Below are 16,384 nucleotides of genomic sequence, written 5' to 3'. Positions count from 1 at the left end.
GATGCAGTGTGTGGTCTGGCATTGTCATGTTGGAAAATGCAAGGTCTTCCCTGAAAGAGACGATGTCTGGATGGGAGCATATGTTGTTCTAGAATTTGGATATACCTTTCAGCATTGATGGTGCCTTTCCAGATGTGTAAGCTGTCCATGCCACACGCACTCATGCAACCCCATACCATCAGAGATGCAGGCTTCTGAACGGAGCGCTGATAACAACTTGGGTTGTCCTTGTCCTCTTTAGTCCGGCTTACACGGCATCCCAGTTTTCCAAAAAGAACTTCAAATTTTGATTCGTCTGACCACAGAACAGTTTTCCAATTTGCCACAGTCTATTTTAAATGAGCCTTGGCCCAGAGAAAATGCCTGCGCTTCTGGATCATGTTTAGATATGGCTCATTTTTTGACCTATAGAGTTTTAGGCGGCAAGGGCCGATGGCACGGTGGATTGTGTGATACAGTGCCGTCTAAGGGCCCGAAGATCACAGGCATCCAGTATGGTTTTCCGGCCTTGACCCTTACGCACAGAGATTGTTCCAGATTCTCTGAATCTTTGGATGATATTATGCACTGTAGATGATGATAACTTCAAACTCTTTGCAATTGGTGATCCTCTGCCCATCTTGACTTCTGAGAGACACTGCCACTCTGAGAGTCTCTTTTTATACCCAATAATGTTGGCAATTGACCAAATTAGTTGCAAATTGGTCCTCCAGCTGTTCGTTATGTACATTTAACTTTTCCGGCCTCTTATTACTACCTGTCCCAACTTTTTTGGAATGTGTAGCTCTCATGAAATCCAAAATGAGCCAATATTTGGCATGACATTTCAAAATGTCTCACTTTCAACATTTGATATGTTATCTATATTCTATTGTGAATAAAATATAAGTTTATAAGGTTTGTAAATTATTCCATTCCTTTTTTACTCACAATTTGTACAGTGTCCCAACTTTTTTGGAATCGGGTTTGTATAAAATAAATATTCATTGCAAATTGTTGTTTGAATTTTTGGGTTTTATTCATTAAATAAATAAGGAATTATGTACACAATAAATATTCAGTATGGACAGAAGGGGGAAAAAAAAACAAGAAATAATATTTTTTGCAGATTAGGACATGCATGTGTGATCCATCAACATTTTACCACACATACACACAAAACGTTTTTTTGTCAAGAGATGCCTGGTTCCAGCCCAGATTTTCTTTCCTCACTATAATGTCAATCACATCATTCCTTGTCACTCCATTCTCTGAATTTCAGCATTTGTACATCTACAGAGTCTGCCTCTGTTATAAACCTTTCCACAGGTCCATCCAGTTCACATCCAGTAGACATCCTTTTCAAAAAGCCCTCTTCTGTGCCCTTGCATTGAAAGAAATCATCAGATCTTGCTGAGTCAGTGGCCACCTGTTCTCCTCATCTGTCAGTCTCAGTTGCATCTTTGCAACAGCATGTTCAAGGCGTACTCCAGACGACTACGCAGGTCTGCAGTGCAGCCCGCACTGAGCAACATGCTCAGTTGGAAAGTGGTGGAGGTTCGCTCCTCATTGATGTACGTCAGCAGATATTCGTCTTGCTGTGTGCACAGGATGAGCTTGGTGTGGTCATGGTAGAAGTTCACCTGTTGGAAGATGAAGAAAAAGGTTTTGTTATTCTGGAACAGACGTGAAACACTCTCACGGGATGCAGGATGTTATTACAGCAGGGCTTGTGACCTTCTTCTTCCCACAGTGCTATAGTATACACAGCTTTTTATCTGAACAAAGACAGACCTGACTGATAACTACCCAGGGGTCAGATGGGCGTAGAGAGCACTAGACAGTAGCTTTTTCATGTGGAATAAAGTTCTACCAACTTAATTTGTTACCAACTGCTGCATTAAAGGAACAGCTCTCTCCAAATGAAAATTTTGTCATCATATATAATTTTTTACTTTCACAGACCACATAACAGAAAAAAGGCTAAAAGTTATGGTATTTGATGGTGCTTTTTTTCCCTTTTCACAAATCAGTTTTATTGTATGGAAAAGACCAACATAAACATTCTGCACAACATCTCTGAAGACATAGAGATGACAGAATGATTGGTGAACTATCAGTTTAAGAGTCACTTTGCTTTACCTGGAATGTGCCATCGTTGAAAAGCATCAATAAAGCTCTGTCTGATTTCAGCCACTGCAGAAGATATATTCTGGTCTTCTGGGTATCTGGTTCACTTATCATATCCCCTCCCTGCATGAAAAATAAGGATAAACAATATATATTAGCACAGCAGCTTCTTGTACAGACTGAAGTCTAGACCACAAAATCAAGTCTACGGCTTCTAGACCTGTAATAATTTTAAAGCTGAATACAAACATAAGTGTTAAAAATAAGAGCTTACTCACATCCATCAAATTCTCCTCCATGTAGTGGGCAAAGTACTTGAGGATGGTGACCTGGGCCACAGCATACTCAGGAGCCTCAATAACAGAAAAAACAGACCTCTGACCGAGGGCAGCATACTGATGAACAGTCCTAAAAAACAAAGATAACATTGAATTATCACAGTCAATGCAACACAATGCTCACTGTTTGTTTCTACAGCCATATGTATATGAGGTCTATGACTAATGCTTGCTCTTTTACAATATTTCATGTGTAATGCCATTTGTCATGCAACTGACATTTCTAGAATATTAGTGCAGTTTTTCTTTCCTTCAGAAGATCATCTAAAAACTATGCTAGAAAACTAGGGATGGGAATCATAAGGAATAATGTCAGGCATGCTGGGTATACACTACAGTTCAAAAGACGGTCAGATTTTTTTTATAGGCCAGCATTTGAATACAAGTGCTGATTTCATAATTAGCAACTGCTTAATCCAGAAAATAAATCAAACTGGCATTACATAAACATTTTTTAAATTGAGCGGAACTGAGCTGGCAAACAGTCAACTTGAAGCACCTACTTCTTGTCAGAGAGGAGGCTCATGTGTGTTCCGTTGTTGAAAAGGACGCCCACTGTGTTGTCAGACAACTGATAGCCAAAGCCATATTTGTTGGAGTAGTCAACCCACTTTGTCACCCACTTCAATATATTACAACCATTTCCTCTGGGAAGGCTGTCCGCTGTAGGAAAAAGGGTACTGTTTAATACAAAGATCTGACATTTTCTTTACTCTATAGAACGGAATCAGTACAGAAACCATGTAGTGCGAAGTGTAAAGCGTAATGGGTCTTATTCACCTTTAGGCATGTGTTCAAGACAGCCTCTCAGAACACTAATAACAGCCTCTGCCACAGTGCCAGTGGTGCTGTCTTCAAGACCTGCAGAGAGACAGCGGGATACATTGCATCAGCTTGTGAACTAATGAGGTGGAGTCAGACCGAACAGGTGAAACACACACACACACACACACACACAAACTTACATTCACTGCTGCTGCTGCAGCTGCCCAAGCTGCCTCTAACAATCAAGTGAATGGTATCTCTTGTCTGTGGCCTTCCAGCAGTTGCCTGGGTAACAGGCTTTCTTGTAGGTGCTGACGGATTTCCTCCTTCCTAAAGAGGAATAAAATCACAGCATATGTGTGTCTTGAATGACCTAACACTTAACCTTCATTAATATCGCAGAAGTGGTGATGAATTCCTTATTACAGTCTACTATAAACGGAACAATTCTCACCTCGGATGAGTGTGTAGTAATCTGATTACTGATGGCGGTTTTTCTGAAATCTTGACGGAGCTTGAATATGTCTTCCTCTTCTTTGGCTAAGCGATCTGTCGGAAGAAAACCAGTTATTCATGTGGTCATCTGAAATGAGTAATGCAATAATCAACTAAAGCAAGAACTTACTTATATTTTCATAGTACTTGGCTTTGTCCTTCTTGCCACCGAAGAGAGCAGCCGCTGCCTTTTTGAAGAAGCTCTTGGCTGGACTGGAAATATGGAAGTCTGGGGCAGAATGGCAGCAGCTGACAGGCAGAGTTTCTGGCATGAAGCCCTGCGGCAAAATCACGACAGAAACATTGAAGAAATGTCCAGCTGCTTGGCTGGATATACTGAATCTACTGTAGTGCAACAAATAAACTTACCTGGGTAAAAAATTCATGCCGAATGATGTCATCCAGGTGCGGGCGGTCCACAGGGTTCTGTGCGAGCATGCCGGAAATTAGCTGTTTGGCGGGGAGAGAGAGTGAGGCTGGGATAGTGTAATGGGCCTCTCGGATACAGCGGTATGTCTCCTTAAGGTTAGTGGTCTCAAATGGAGGTTTACCCAAGAGCATGGTGTACCTGAAGAGGAAAATGTGAAATGTGTCATTTATGACACATGACTGGCTCTCAAATGAATAGTTCAACCAAACCACACTCATGTTCTTTGTCCTGAACAAAAGGTTTTTCGGAATATTCTGGCTTTTCTTTTTAATATAATGAACATTAATGAGAACTGGTGTCTGCTGACTGCTTGACTGCTGTCAAATTTCAAAAAGAATCATCAAAGTTCACTATTTGCACTATATTTATTCACTATAAGCTCACTATTTAATAGTTCACAACTAAGTGAATAACAATATAGAACACAACTTGAAAAGTAGTGCAAGACCACTTTTATGGAGCTTTTTTAGAGCTTGACAGACAGCATTACATTCATTATTTTGACAAGAGCAGCCAGCACATTCAAAAACTAATTTTGTTTGTGTTCATTGGATGAAAGAAGGTAATTTAGGTTAGAAATGACATGAGGCTGAGTAAATAATCCCAGAATAGGTCATTACTGATGACAAACTGTACACTAGATGCTGCTATATCATTCAAGCATTAAAGCTAAAGCATGATCTCTGAATACAATGGCTCACAACAGGAATGAAATAGTAGAAATTCATTGATACAGAGTGAGTCTGAATAGGCAATCATTTGTCTCTTCATGCTGAGCAATTTCCAAATATAGCGTATATAGGAAACCCACAGATCTGAGGGTGACAAACTTACATGACGCAGCCCAAAGCCCACACATCAGACTCCCAGCCATGGCCCTGTTTGTTCAGCACTTCCGGGGACAGGTAGTTGGGTGTACCACAGATCGTTTTGCGTCTGTTGCTGACTGGCTCCAGTTTGGCAGCCAGCCCAAAATCTCCTACTTTCAGCTCCATTGAGTCATTCACAAACAAGTTGCCTTTGAATGATAAAACAGATGATTTTTAACTAGTTATAAACTGATGGAATGTTAATAAACATCATGCATGTACAGTGAGTATATGCATGCTTACCTAGTTTCAAGTCACGATGCAGGATCTCTAAATCGTGAAGGTATTTTAAAGCAGACACTGTCTGTTTCAAGTAATACCTCACTTCAGGTTCTGTTAGGACTTTACGTGCCTTCAATATATGGGCCAGTGACTAAAAAAAAAAAATTACTAGGAGTCAGTCAGGAGGACACAAAGTCATTTGCATTACATATTACTATACAATTTCTCACTTTAAAACACACTTAGACATTTAAACTTACTCTTCTACTGCAGTACTCCAACAGAATATAGATGTTGTCTTTATCTTCAAAGTGGTGGTAGAAATGCACTATGTGTTTGTGGCTGAGAGTTCTGTGGAGGTCAATCTCTCGGTTTATCTGGAACAATAAAATACAGAACACAAGTGAGAGGTCTTGATCAATCGTTTGTGCAATCTTATTTATATATGCCATGTGACTGTCCTACCTTCTCTCTCTGATGCGGTTTTGACACACGCGAATGGGGGATGATTTTGGCTGCATAGACTTTACTTGAAGACAGGTCGGTCATTTCATAGCACTTTGCAAAGCCTCCCTAGGGCAAAGAGAAAGAATAAGAGAAGTATGTTAACCAAGATAAAGAGATTTTCAAAACGCAATGTAATCATAACCAATGCATGCATAGATAGATAGATAGATAGATAGATAGATAGATAGATAGATAGATAGATAGATAGATTAGACAAAAGCAATGCAATCATGCACAAATACAATGAATAATAATAATATTTTTTCAAATAGAATAATAATGAATGAATAAAATATTGTAAATAATATGAGCATTAATATTAAGCTCATTACCTTTCCTAAAACTTTTCCCCGGCAGTAACATTTCCCAGTGTTGGGGTCTGTAATGATTCTGGAATACTCTGTGCCGGTCCGACTGTTATCCTCTGGCTTTTTCCATCCTTGCTCACTTATTTTATTGAGCTCACACATCTTGTCGTTGTGTGTCGTTATAGTTGGGTACGAGGTATTCATCAGTGTCTCCATGACTCTGTTACTGTGTGCGCTGTCACAGTGCTGCTGTACCGGCGTGTCTCCCCGCTTTTATACCGCAGCGCCCGCGCGCCTCTGCTCTACACGAACTGCGTCACGAGACGGGAAGACCCTATATGGCGTGAGATCTGGCGTATAGCTCTGTCATCCGTCAAATACCTCACTGTATCCATTTTTAAACATCTTAGACACTTCATAGACACCTAGGCAAAGATTATCGAAGAAAAAGCAGGTCGATCTGAGCAATGATTCACATATACATCCATATTGCAATCACTCGTTCAGTGGTCACATAGCAATCTCTCACATAGTGATGAATAAAAAAAAATAAAAATATACACATATGAAGAGTTTATTTGTTGTGTTTGTGTGTGTGTACACACACACACACACATACATATATATATATATATATATATATATATATATATATATATAATAGTTGATAAATAAGCGCTGGCGAGATATTACCAATTTATCATGGTTCAATAGATGAAACATCTTAAGGACATTTATACGTTTGAAACCGTGTTGATTCACAGAATAGTGTCGGAGCATCACCATGTGGCCAAAGTGACACACAACATCTGCCACGTTCCATTTTTAAAAGCATTATTATAAGCATTATTATATAAGCTTTATAAATAATTACTAGTCATGTTAGATGCACGATTATCTAAAATAAAATTAAAGTAGCATTAGCTTCTCGACTATGTAATAATTAAAATCATACAAGAATGTTGTAATTTTGATGTTTATTTGAATTAAGATTAAAATTTTAAGTATTATTTATTATCTCATTATAATTATCAAAATATATTTAGCTTAATATATTGTGCGCAAACCTTTTAGTTAAAAATGGTTTTTAAGGGGGCAGTCATGGCCTAATAGTTAGACAGTCAGACTTGTAACCCAAAGGTCACGTGTTCAAGTCTCGGTACCTGCAGGGATTGTAGGTGGGGGGAGTGAATAACCAGCACTCTCTTCCACCCTCAATATGACGATTGAGGTGAGACACCGAATAGGCACTGGTGACCGGTACCTTTCAGCCAGTGCTAAAACATGAAACAGAAAGCTTTTTGACAAGGGAAGATGCTTTTCCCCTCATCTCATGGTAGCTTGTGTTGAAAGCTTCCGTATAGCATCAATATCATATGCCCAAGACGCAGGCCTGTGTCCTTCCACATGTCTCACACAACATTTTGTTTTTAAATTACTTGAAACTCTACAGTGTAACCTAACCATATATATTCTTCATAGAATTCCCATGATCAGAGAAAATCACACCACAATTAAGAATAAATGTCTAGATGATGTAATTTGTTGCACTGATTTGTAAAGATACTATCTTAATACTCAGCTCAATATATGAAGAAAGGACATCTGTGCATACTTACCACTTCGGGTGCCAAGAAAACAGTCACATTGTTATATTTGGACAAATCAGTTTGTGAAAGGAAGTGATAAAACTGAATCATCAACATTTGGACATGTGAAATAAAATATGCATGTGGTATGTGTAATTTTTAAATAGATGGTTTTCCACACAGTTGTAGAACTAGTACAGGTAGGTTTGCTGAGGCCCTCTGACTGAGAACTAGTGACCTATAGAAATCTGTGTCTATAGATCACTGTTCATTGAATATTTGTGTGGAATCCCACTGGTGCTCGTGCACATAATGGCTTTAATGTTTAATGTTTGTTTTAGCATCCCTACACGGCAACATTTACTTAACCAATGGAATGAGTTGGGGGCGGAGCTATTTGTTTTACTGGCCAATGGAAGACAAAGTCTAGTGTGTAATTCCTGGTGGCACAGGAATTACACTCTTCACTTTAACACCTTTAGCTTACCTTCCAAAAGTCCTGGTTTATAAAACTTGCAGTACTGGATGTTATTCCCTTCCACTTTACCTTGACAGTGGTAGCAATTACCTACAAAACACATCAAGGCCAATCCTACACTTTGAGAACCAGCGTCTGTGATATTTATGTCATTTAAAACTGGACATGATGCAGACTACCTGTGGCTCATATTGTTTGCTTTCCATGTATAAAAGAAACCAAGAAGAATATTTTTAACGACAAGACCAATGATTCTTGCAATTATAGACGTAACAGGAGAATTTTTTTTTTTTTTTCCATTCAAATTTGAGAGTTAATGAGATCTATTTTTGAACACAAAAGAGGCAGCCCCAGGTAGGCTGCCCAGTGGCCATTATCTTAGTGAGAAATTACTGTATAAATAACCCACATATTAGTCATTTCTTTTTTGAAAGCCAAGCCCCAAGAGCTTAGAAATGAGCTACATCTAACAGAAAAGTCATGCAAAATTATAAATAGACTATCAAATGTGTTTTTTTTTACATTTGTAATATTTCCCATACATTCTCTCCCACCCAGCTGCTAAGCATCTCACCATGTATTGTCATGAGAATGTAGTCTTCTGCAGAAAGCCGTCAGAAGCATCTGAAACAGAAAGTGCTTAAAGCACAAAACTTCATCTGGAAATCTGGTATAGCACTTGGAGATATACATTATTAAAAATGTTAAATACTATATACATTACATTATTAGGATTTTTGTTAGAGGTCCATGTTATAGAAGACAAATATGTACATTGGTATTATGCAGAATGATTAGTAATAACCGCGATATTTGAAAACATGTCGTATATTCAGTTAATTATCATTTACTGTCAATGTTAAAGCCTCACCAGTCGCCCTTCACCAGATCCCAGATCTGCCAGACACCTTGCTCTCCCATGCAGGAGTTTCATTACATTCTGGGTCTGTGTTCTACTGGAGGGCAAATAAGGCATCTGGACAATATTAATTTCACTTACATCAGTGATTAATTGATTTCCATTTTCTCTCTGTAAGACTATAAATCTAAACAACCACTGTATCCAGGCACATGGTAAAATTCAGATTGTTGCCATCTAAAAGGATAACCAGGGTATTGAACGAATAGCTGAGCAAAGCTTTAAATATCTGCCAATATATTGTATATAACCTTCCAGTACCTTGCGCCATATGGGTACTTTCTGAAAACCAGGAAGTGCAAATAATAACCAGAGGCCATAAACTTCCACAAGCAAAGCGCCAGATGCCGCTGTGAAAACTGGCTTTTCCTGAGTATGATGGGAGGGCTTGCAACTTTTATGCTGAAGGATGACCTCCACTGAATCCTCCATGATGGAACACTAGAGGAAAAATGCAAACAAGTGTAATGTATATGACTCAATATTAAAAATAAATCTGATCAATGCTGACATGCACGTCATGAGTCACATTTTATATGACTTTTTCTCCCCTCCACATGCAAGCAGGTTCAAGAAATAGTCAAATGGACTACTTGGTGGAGTTCTTCTGCCACTAGAGAGCGCTACGAATCCAGTGTTTTTAACGGAAGCAACGTTTAAAACGTTTATTTACCAGAAGAGATTATTATATATCGCAGTCATGGAAAGAGTAAAATGTTTTACCACCTGAACACGTATGTCAGAGTTTTCTATTTACTTTAAAAGCTTGTCCAAAAAAAAGAGCGAATGCGTTTACTTCAAATTTAATGGACAAAACAATCAACCCCTGCACAATTTACCAACACCACATTTAACAACAACATATTAGACAATTCAAAATCGGTTTACCTTTTGCATGCCAATGTATATGCTGTGTGTTTTTGGTGGTCGCCGTAATTTTGCCAAGACATGTTCCTGGATCAACATTATTGTCCAAAAATATAGATTTAACCCAATCCCTACCCCTAAACCTAACACTACCCATAATTTAATCATAAAATCAGAGGGAAATGATAGCTGATTAACAAGGGTGTTGAAGCACCTAACCCTGATTGTAAGCCTAAAACAGATATTTCCTGAAAAGTTATATCTCAATTCTGATTGGTTGATTGGAATGTTGATACAGGAACATGTTGTACCTGGTGAAATCACGCTCACCTGTTTTTGGTACGGGAGATACGTGACATTCGTGTAAACAGCAGAGGTGCGTGCGAGAGTTAGATGGCCTAGCTCATTAATAAAAATTTATCCTACTAAATATTCTACGGCGAGGAATTTCCTTATGAATACTAATGAGGACTTTACTTCCTATAACTGCTTCTTTAGTAGCTATTAGCTCAGCTCATGAAAAAATCCGAAATCATGGAAATCCGAAATAAGAATATTATTACAATGAAACCTAATATTTTTTAATTTTCCAATATGTTCTTCAGAAGTTAACTGTCTTTAATGTTTTGTTTACCTTCCCCCTTTTTTTCAGTCGTTTTTGGTTATTCACATTTATTGTTTGAAATATGTATCGTATTATTTATTATATATTGTACTATTGTTTTAACATAATCTTTCTATTATATTATGAAATCCAAATATGTAGGATGTAATGAGTGTTTTGCTATATGACCAGGTCCACTTTTCTGTATGTTGTCTTTGATCTGTGTGTGTGTGTGTGTGTGTGTGTGTGTGTGTGTGTGTGTGTGTGTGTGTGTGTGTGAGAGAGAGAGAGAGAGAGAGAGAGAGAGAGAGAGAGAGAGAGAGAGAGAGAGAGAGAGAGAGAGAGAGCGCACTACCGTCGCCCCCTGCTGTCGGCAGACCGCACTCACACTCTGGGCGGATGTGGGATGAATGGGTGGAGAGTGCGAGTGTCTGCTGACGTCCATTGCGAGCATCACTGCATCCAACATTTATCCTAACAGCCGACTCCACCTCTCCACAACGAAAAAAAAAAAAACAATAATTTATTAGGACTAAACCAGAATCAAGCTCCGTTTATTGTATTGGTTTTATTTATTGTCTAAAACAATGGAGTTATACGGAAAGGTAAGTGAGAAACTGCGTTATATAGGCTATACTATGTTGTTTGGTCGTAATGGAGCCACGCAAAAAGAAAAATAAATGGCTAATTTAGTCATACTGTAAAAACATAAGTGTCGTTTAAAGAGATTTGTCATTTGACAGCGTGCATAATACTGACCGGTTATGAAAGGTTTATTAAATTTATGAAACGCAACATCAGTGACGACAAAAGCAGTAAAAGCTCATTTATTCATAGGATCTGCTAATTCAAACATTCTTGGTTATTTGAATGCAGAAATATTGTGCATATAAGCCTGTTGGTTATGCTCTCATTTACTGTTCAAATGTCCCTTCATATGGTCCACTTCAAATATAGTTTTTGTCTATTATAAGCATTAGGTGTCCGAATTTTAGCGTTTAATATTCAGGGCTTGACTGAAAAGAGACGGACCCCTGCTCAGTCTTGAGAGACACACAGGCTCAGTCTCAAAACCTACTGAGCTACCTACCTAGACCACATTTTTGGTGTATCATAAGCATCACGCGCCTGTTAAACATTTTAATCGCGATTTTCCCAGCACATAAAGTTTCTAAAACATGATGTTATGTTTTTTCCAGGTCACAGTTTTAACTACAAGCTCAAAAATTGTGTATTTGCTCTGCAAGACTCAGTAGAAAGTTGTAAACAATAAAGTAAAATAGAAAATGCTTGCATATTTATTCTGATTTATTCTTTTACATTCTTTACGTTGTTTTCATTAATATTATAATACGTTGAAATCAGTTTTGTTATTAAAAACAGACATCACATCTGTCTCTGTCTACACCAGCTATATGTATGGATGAAATCTAGACAATATATACACATTCATTTATAGTTCAGAACTTGTGCAAAATACATTAACATTCAAACTTCAAAAATGCTGTAGGACTCTCACTAGGCTTCAATAGAGTCATGGACAGCTCCTGGTGCTGACTTTCACAGAGACATACAAAGCCTACATATAAAACAGAGAGAACTGAGTCTTTAATGAAATCCAGAAGACCTCTCTCTCTCCCTGCCTATTTATAATATCATGTAACTATATATGACATCCTATAATTTTATTTCTACCATATTAAGAGTTTACACAATATTGTTAGGCTGTAAACCTTTGATCTGTTCATTACACTGTCTCTGTGTTCTCACAGATGGCTGCTACGCAAGACAACAAACAGAAGGAGAACTCTGATCAAAACTTTGATTACATGTTTAAGTTGTTGATCATTGGGAACAGCAGTGTTGGCAAAACATCTTTCCTTTTCCGCTATGCTGATGATACTTTCACATCTGCATTTGTCAGTACGGTGGGCATTGACTTTAAGGTCAAAACTGTCTATAAGAACGACAAAAGGATCAAGCTTCAGATCTGGGTAAATTCTCTCTCGTTCACAACGAAATGGGAATGACTGCAAAAACCACACAGACTTTAAATCTTCTTTAACCCAGCATCAATGTTTCATGGCTGGTAAAGCATTGAAGGGTTGGATAATCACATATGGGTGCAATGTAAACATCACATGGGCTGATGATTAACAGTGGCTTATGGAAAGAGAACATAAGCCATTGTCACCTTTATCAAGGCCTTTAAATCAGCATCAGCAAAACTGATCTGTTCATCAGATTGTGGCACGCTTTTCTATTTTAGTCTTTCAGTGAAAGCGCTGCTACTTTTAGAGGTGACAAACCACTGTCTCGATCAGTTCTCAGACTCAAGCACTCATTTATTTCACACATTTGTTGTATTGACTCTGTATGTCCCAGACTAAATTAAACTAATAGTTCATCATAAAATGAAAACAGGCTGAAAATGTACTCACCCTCAGGCCATCCAAGATATAAATGAGTTTATTTCTTCATCGGCACTGATTTGGAAAGATTTAACATTACATCACTTGCTCACCAATAGATCCTCTGCAGTGAATGGGTGCCGTCAGAATGAGAGTCCAAACAGCTGATAAAAACATTACAATAATCCACACGACTCCAGTCCATCAGTTAACCTTTTTTACAGGAAAAAAGCAGTATTATGAATGGAGGACTCATATTTTAGCTGGAAGCAATGATTTGAAGTTAAACACCTCTTAATGATGGATTTGTTTGTTACAAACATGCAGCTTGCAACTATTGTTGAGCAAGAGATGTAATGCTGAATTTCTCCAAATTTGTTCTGGTGAAGAAACAAACTCATCTACATCTTTGAGTAAATTTTCAGCCAATTTAAATTTTTTGGTGAAGTATTTCTTGAACTCAATCACCTCTTGTAAATCTGACTTCATAAAACATGTACTGTAGGTATGCACCTTTTTTAGACTACTTTACTACATGTAATAATGCCTGTTTATTAGGACACAGCCGGGCAGGAAAGGTACAGGACTATCACCACTGCCTACTACAGAGGGGCCATGGGCTTCATCCTAATGTATGACATTACTAACGAGGAGTCTTTTGCTGCTGTACAGGACTGGTAAGTGGATTTAAAGCTTACAATGTGCATTATGACAGCCAGAGCTTCTGCTTTCGACAGAAGTATTCATGAGCGTTCAGAATCGCCACCGTTTGGGTTTGCAGAGGTGATCCTGGGGCGAGACATTCATACCTGTCGATCCTAGAGTCAAAATCTATAAATGAAAGTTAGGAATCATATCAGAAATATTTAATAATGTAGAGCACATTGTAAAAATTAAATTGAAAGTACAGAAATATTATCTTAACCATTGGTTTGTGTTAAAACATTACTTGATTTTTAGTGTCTAAGCCACAACATGAGAATAAAACAGCATTTAAATCTAATTTTACTTAAGTTTTAATTGTAAAAATAATGTTACTTTTTTTTCTTAAACTACCAGATACAGACTTAAAGGGATATTTCATGCAAAAATGAAAATTATGTAATAATAAATTAAATTAAATGCAAATTCTGTCATCATTTATTCAATTTAATGTCGTTCCAGTGATTTTCCAGAGAGGAAATTGTGCACTGTAGTCTTCTGAAGTCATACAACAGCGCTGTGTGACAAACATTTTACTGTTCCTTTAAATTACACAGGCGCTTGATTTATCTTATTAGTTTAGTAAGTCATCTCTATTCGATTCTCTGTATGTATGTACTGTACATGTGGAAGAATTGACAATAAAGCAGACTTGACTTGACTTGACTTGACTTGATCAAGTCATGATGACATGCGAAATACAATACTATGTGTGTTTTTGAAGGAAATTGTATCACTTGAGTACAAATACCCCAAAATACACTGTACTGATAAAGTGCCATTACATCTCTGGATTAGAGAACACACAGTACATGCTGCTGTAGAGCTGAGAAACAGGAACATAGAAGAAGTGTGTTCGACATGACGTTCCCATTGATTCTGTGTGGCATGATGACATATTCATACATAAAACTGTCAAAGGTTTTGGTACTGTATGAGTCTGCCACATCTTGTGCTAGAGGATATCTGCTCACTTTTGTCTCGTCTTGTGTCAGGGCGACCCAGATTAAGACATACTCTTGGGACAATGCCCAGGTGATCCTCGCTGGAAACAAATGCGACATGGAGGAGGAGAGGATAGTGTCCGTGGAAAGCGGGAGACTGCTAGCAGAACAGCTGGGTGAGATATATATGTATATATATATATATATATATATATATATATATATATATATATATATATATATATATATATTGGTATATATATTGATATATACTGTATTAGGGATGCACAATATTGGATGTTTACCGATATATGATATGGCAATATTTTTCAACTCATGTATATATATATATATATATATATATATATATATATATATATATACGCTACTGTTTTCAATATCGATAATAATCAATTATGATGTCTCTTGAGCTTCAAATCAGCATATCAGAATGATTTCTGAAGGATCATGTGACACTGTATTTCAGAATTGAACTGTTTTACTGTAGTTTTGATCACATAATAGCAGCCTTGATGAGCATAAGAGGCTTAAAAACATTTAAAAAATCTTACCTACCCCAAACTTTTGAAAGCCAATTTCTTTTTCCTATATTTTATTTCTTTGCTTACCAAAAAATCTCTTTTTCCGAAAAGGATTTGAGTTTTTTGAGACAAGCGCAAAGGACAACATCAACATCAAGCAGACTTTTGAATGCTTGGTGGACATCATTTGCGACAAGATGTCAGACACTCTTGAGGCCGACTCTGCCGTTACCACGGGAACGCCCACTACCAGACTGATGGACAACCAGACGCCCCCTCAGCAGTCTGACTGTAGCTGCTAGTGTTCACCGTCCAGGCCATTCGCTGCTGTGGCTCGAGCGCTGTCGCCAAACTTCTGTATTCTGACACAGAATAAGTTACTGAACCTCAAATCTTTAGCCTGGCTTCAACTCCTAGTTTTTTTGGTGTTAATGACATAGTAAACTAGCAAGATTGTGCCAAACACAAGTGTCAAACCTTGTCCTTCCTTTATGCCTTTATACCCGAATACAGGTCTTTTTCAGGGGTTGTTAGTGTACCTGTATCCCCTATACCGCATTATCTCTCGTATTGTAGCAAAAGCAGAAACGAGTTGAACTTTAGATGCTCTGCAAACATTCCCATGGCTCTCAGGGGAATTAAAGACTTCTGCAAATTTATAAATTCTACATACTTGTCTAACTTATGCGTAATGTATTGAGAGGATGTTGAGCTCGCATTTTGCTGATGAGTTGGATCTGTTTGTGTGCGACCGTGTGTGTGGAAAATGATTGTGAAAGCTAAAAAGTATGAGACAAAATAAATATGGCCTTGAAATGGTTATCTTGTCTAGATCCAGTCTTTCACATGGTTCCGTACAGAATCTGTATCTTTGTTCTTTTATTAAAAAAAAAATACAAAAAAATACAAAAAATAAAACAAAAAGTCTGACCCAGGGTTATTATAGTAAATTAAAAACTAAAACCATAAAAAAGTTACTTGAAATAAACATTAACTGAAATAAATAAAATATAAAAAAAAACCAACTTAAACATTTTATTTCAGATAGCTGCCTAGTTTATCTTGTTGTACTAAAATAACTCAAATAAAAATGTATATATAAAATTAACTGATCAAAATGACAAAATCTTTTTTTTTTTAAATCAAAATGAAAATAGAATACAAAAACTATATACATCAAACACAAAATCAGATTAAGCCAAATATAACTTGAATAGACTTGAATAATCCATCTCCAAAAAATTACATTTAAGAATAAAATAAAGCTAAACTGATCATAGATTTG

The 16,384-nt window shown here is 37.4% G+C and overlaps 2 protein-coding genes across 2 annotated transcripts; one reads left to right on the top strand and one right to left on the bottom strand.

Moving 5' to 3' along the window:
• Nucleotides 1-1,002: 1,002 nt before the first annotated feature.
• LOC109061199 (serine/threonine-protein kinase PLK2-like) lies at nucleotides 1,003-6,514 on the bottom strand. Its single transcript, XM_019078323.2, has 14 exons — nucleotides 6,068-6,514; nucleotides 5,694-5,801; nucleotides 5,489-5,605; nucleotides 5,250-5,379; nucleotides 4,972-5,155; nucleotides 4,077-4,275; nucleotides 3,838-3,985; nucleotides 3,667-3,761; nucleotides 3,413-3,542; nucleotides 3,228-3,308; nucleotides 2,951-3,110; nucleotides 2,388-2,517; nucleotides 2,122-2,232; nucleotides 1,003-1,622 (listed from the first exon to the last, which is right to left on the bottom strand). The coding sequence occupies exons 1-14, from the start codon at nucleotides 6,257-6,259 to the stop codon at nucleotides 1,431-1,433; spliced, it is 1,977 nt and encodes a 658-aa protein (XP_018933868.1). The 5' UTR covers nucleotides 6,260-6,514; the 3' UTR covers nucleotides 1,003-1,430.
• A 4,385-nt stretch (nucleotides 6,515-10,899) lies between these two features.
• On the top strand, nucleotides 10,900-15,918 carry LOC109094712 (ras-related protein Rab-3C-like). The gene is made up of 5 exons (XM_019108433.2): nucleotides 10,900-11,105; nucleotides 12,273-12,494; nucleotides 13,470-13,588; nucleotides 14,609-14,733; nucleotides 15,211-15,918. The coding sequence occupies exons 1-5, from the start codon at nucleotides 11,088-11,090 to the stop codon at nucleotides 15,399-15,401; spliced, it is 675 nt and encodes a 224-aa protein (XP_018963978.1). The 5' UTR covers nucleotides 10,900-11,087; the 3' UTR covers nucleotides 15,402-15,918.
• Nucleotides 15,919-16,384: the final 466 nt, after the last annotated feature.

Source organism: Cyprinus carpio, chromosome A8 (genome assembly GCF_018340385.1).
Source record: "Cyprinus carpio isolate SPL01 chromosome A8, ASM1834038v1, whole genome shotgun sequence".
In the NCBI taxonomy this organism is placed as follows: Eukaryota; Metazoa; Chordata; class Actinopteri; order Cypriniformes; family Cyprinidae; genus Cyprinus; species Cyprinus carpio.
The sequence above is the reverse complement of the archived record's forward strand: the minus strand, read 5'-3'. Positions and strand labels throughout refer to the sequence as shown.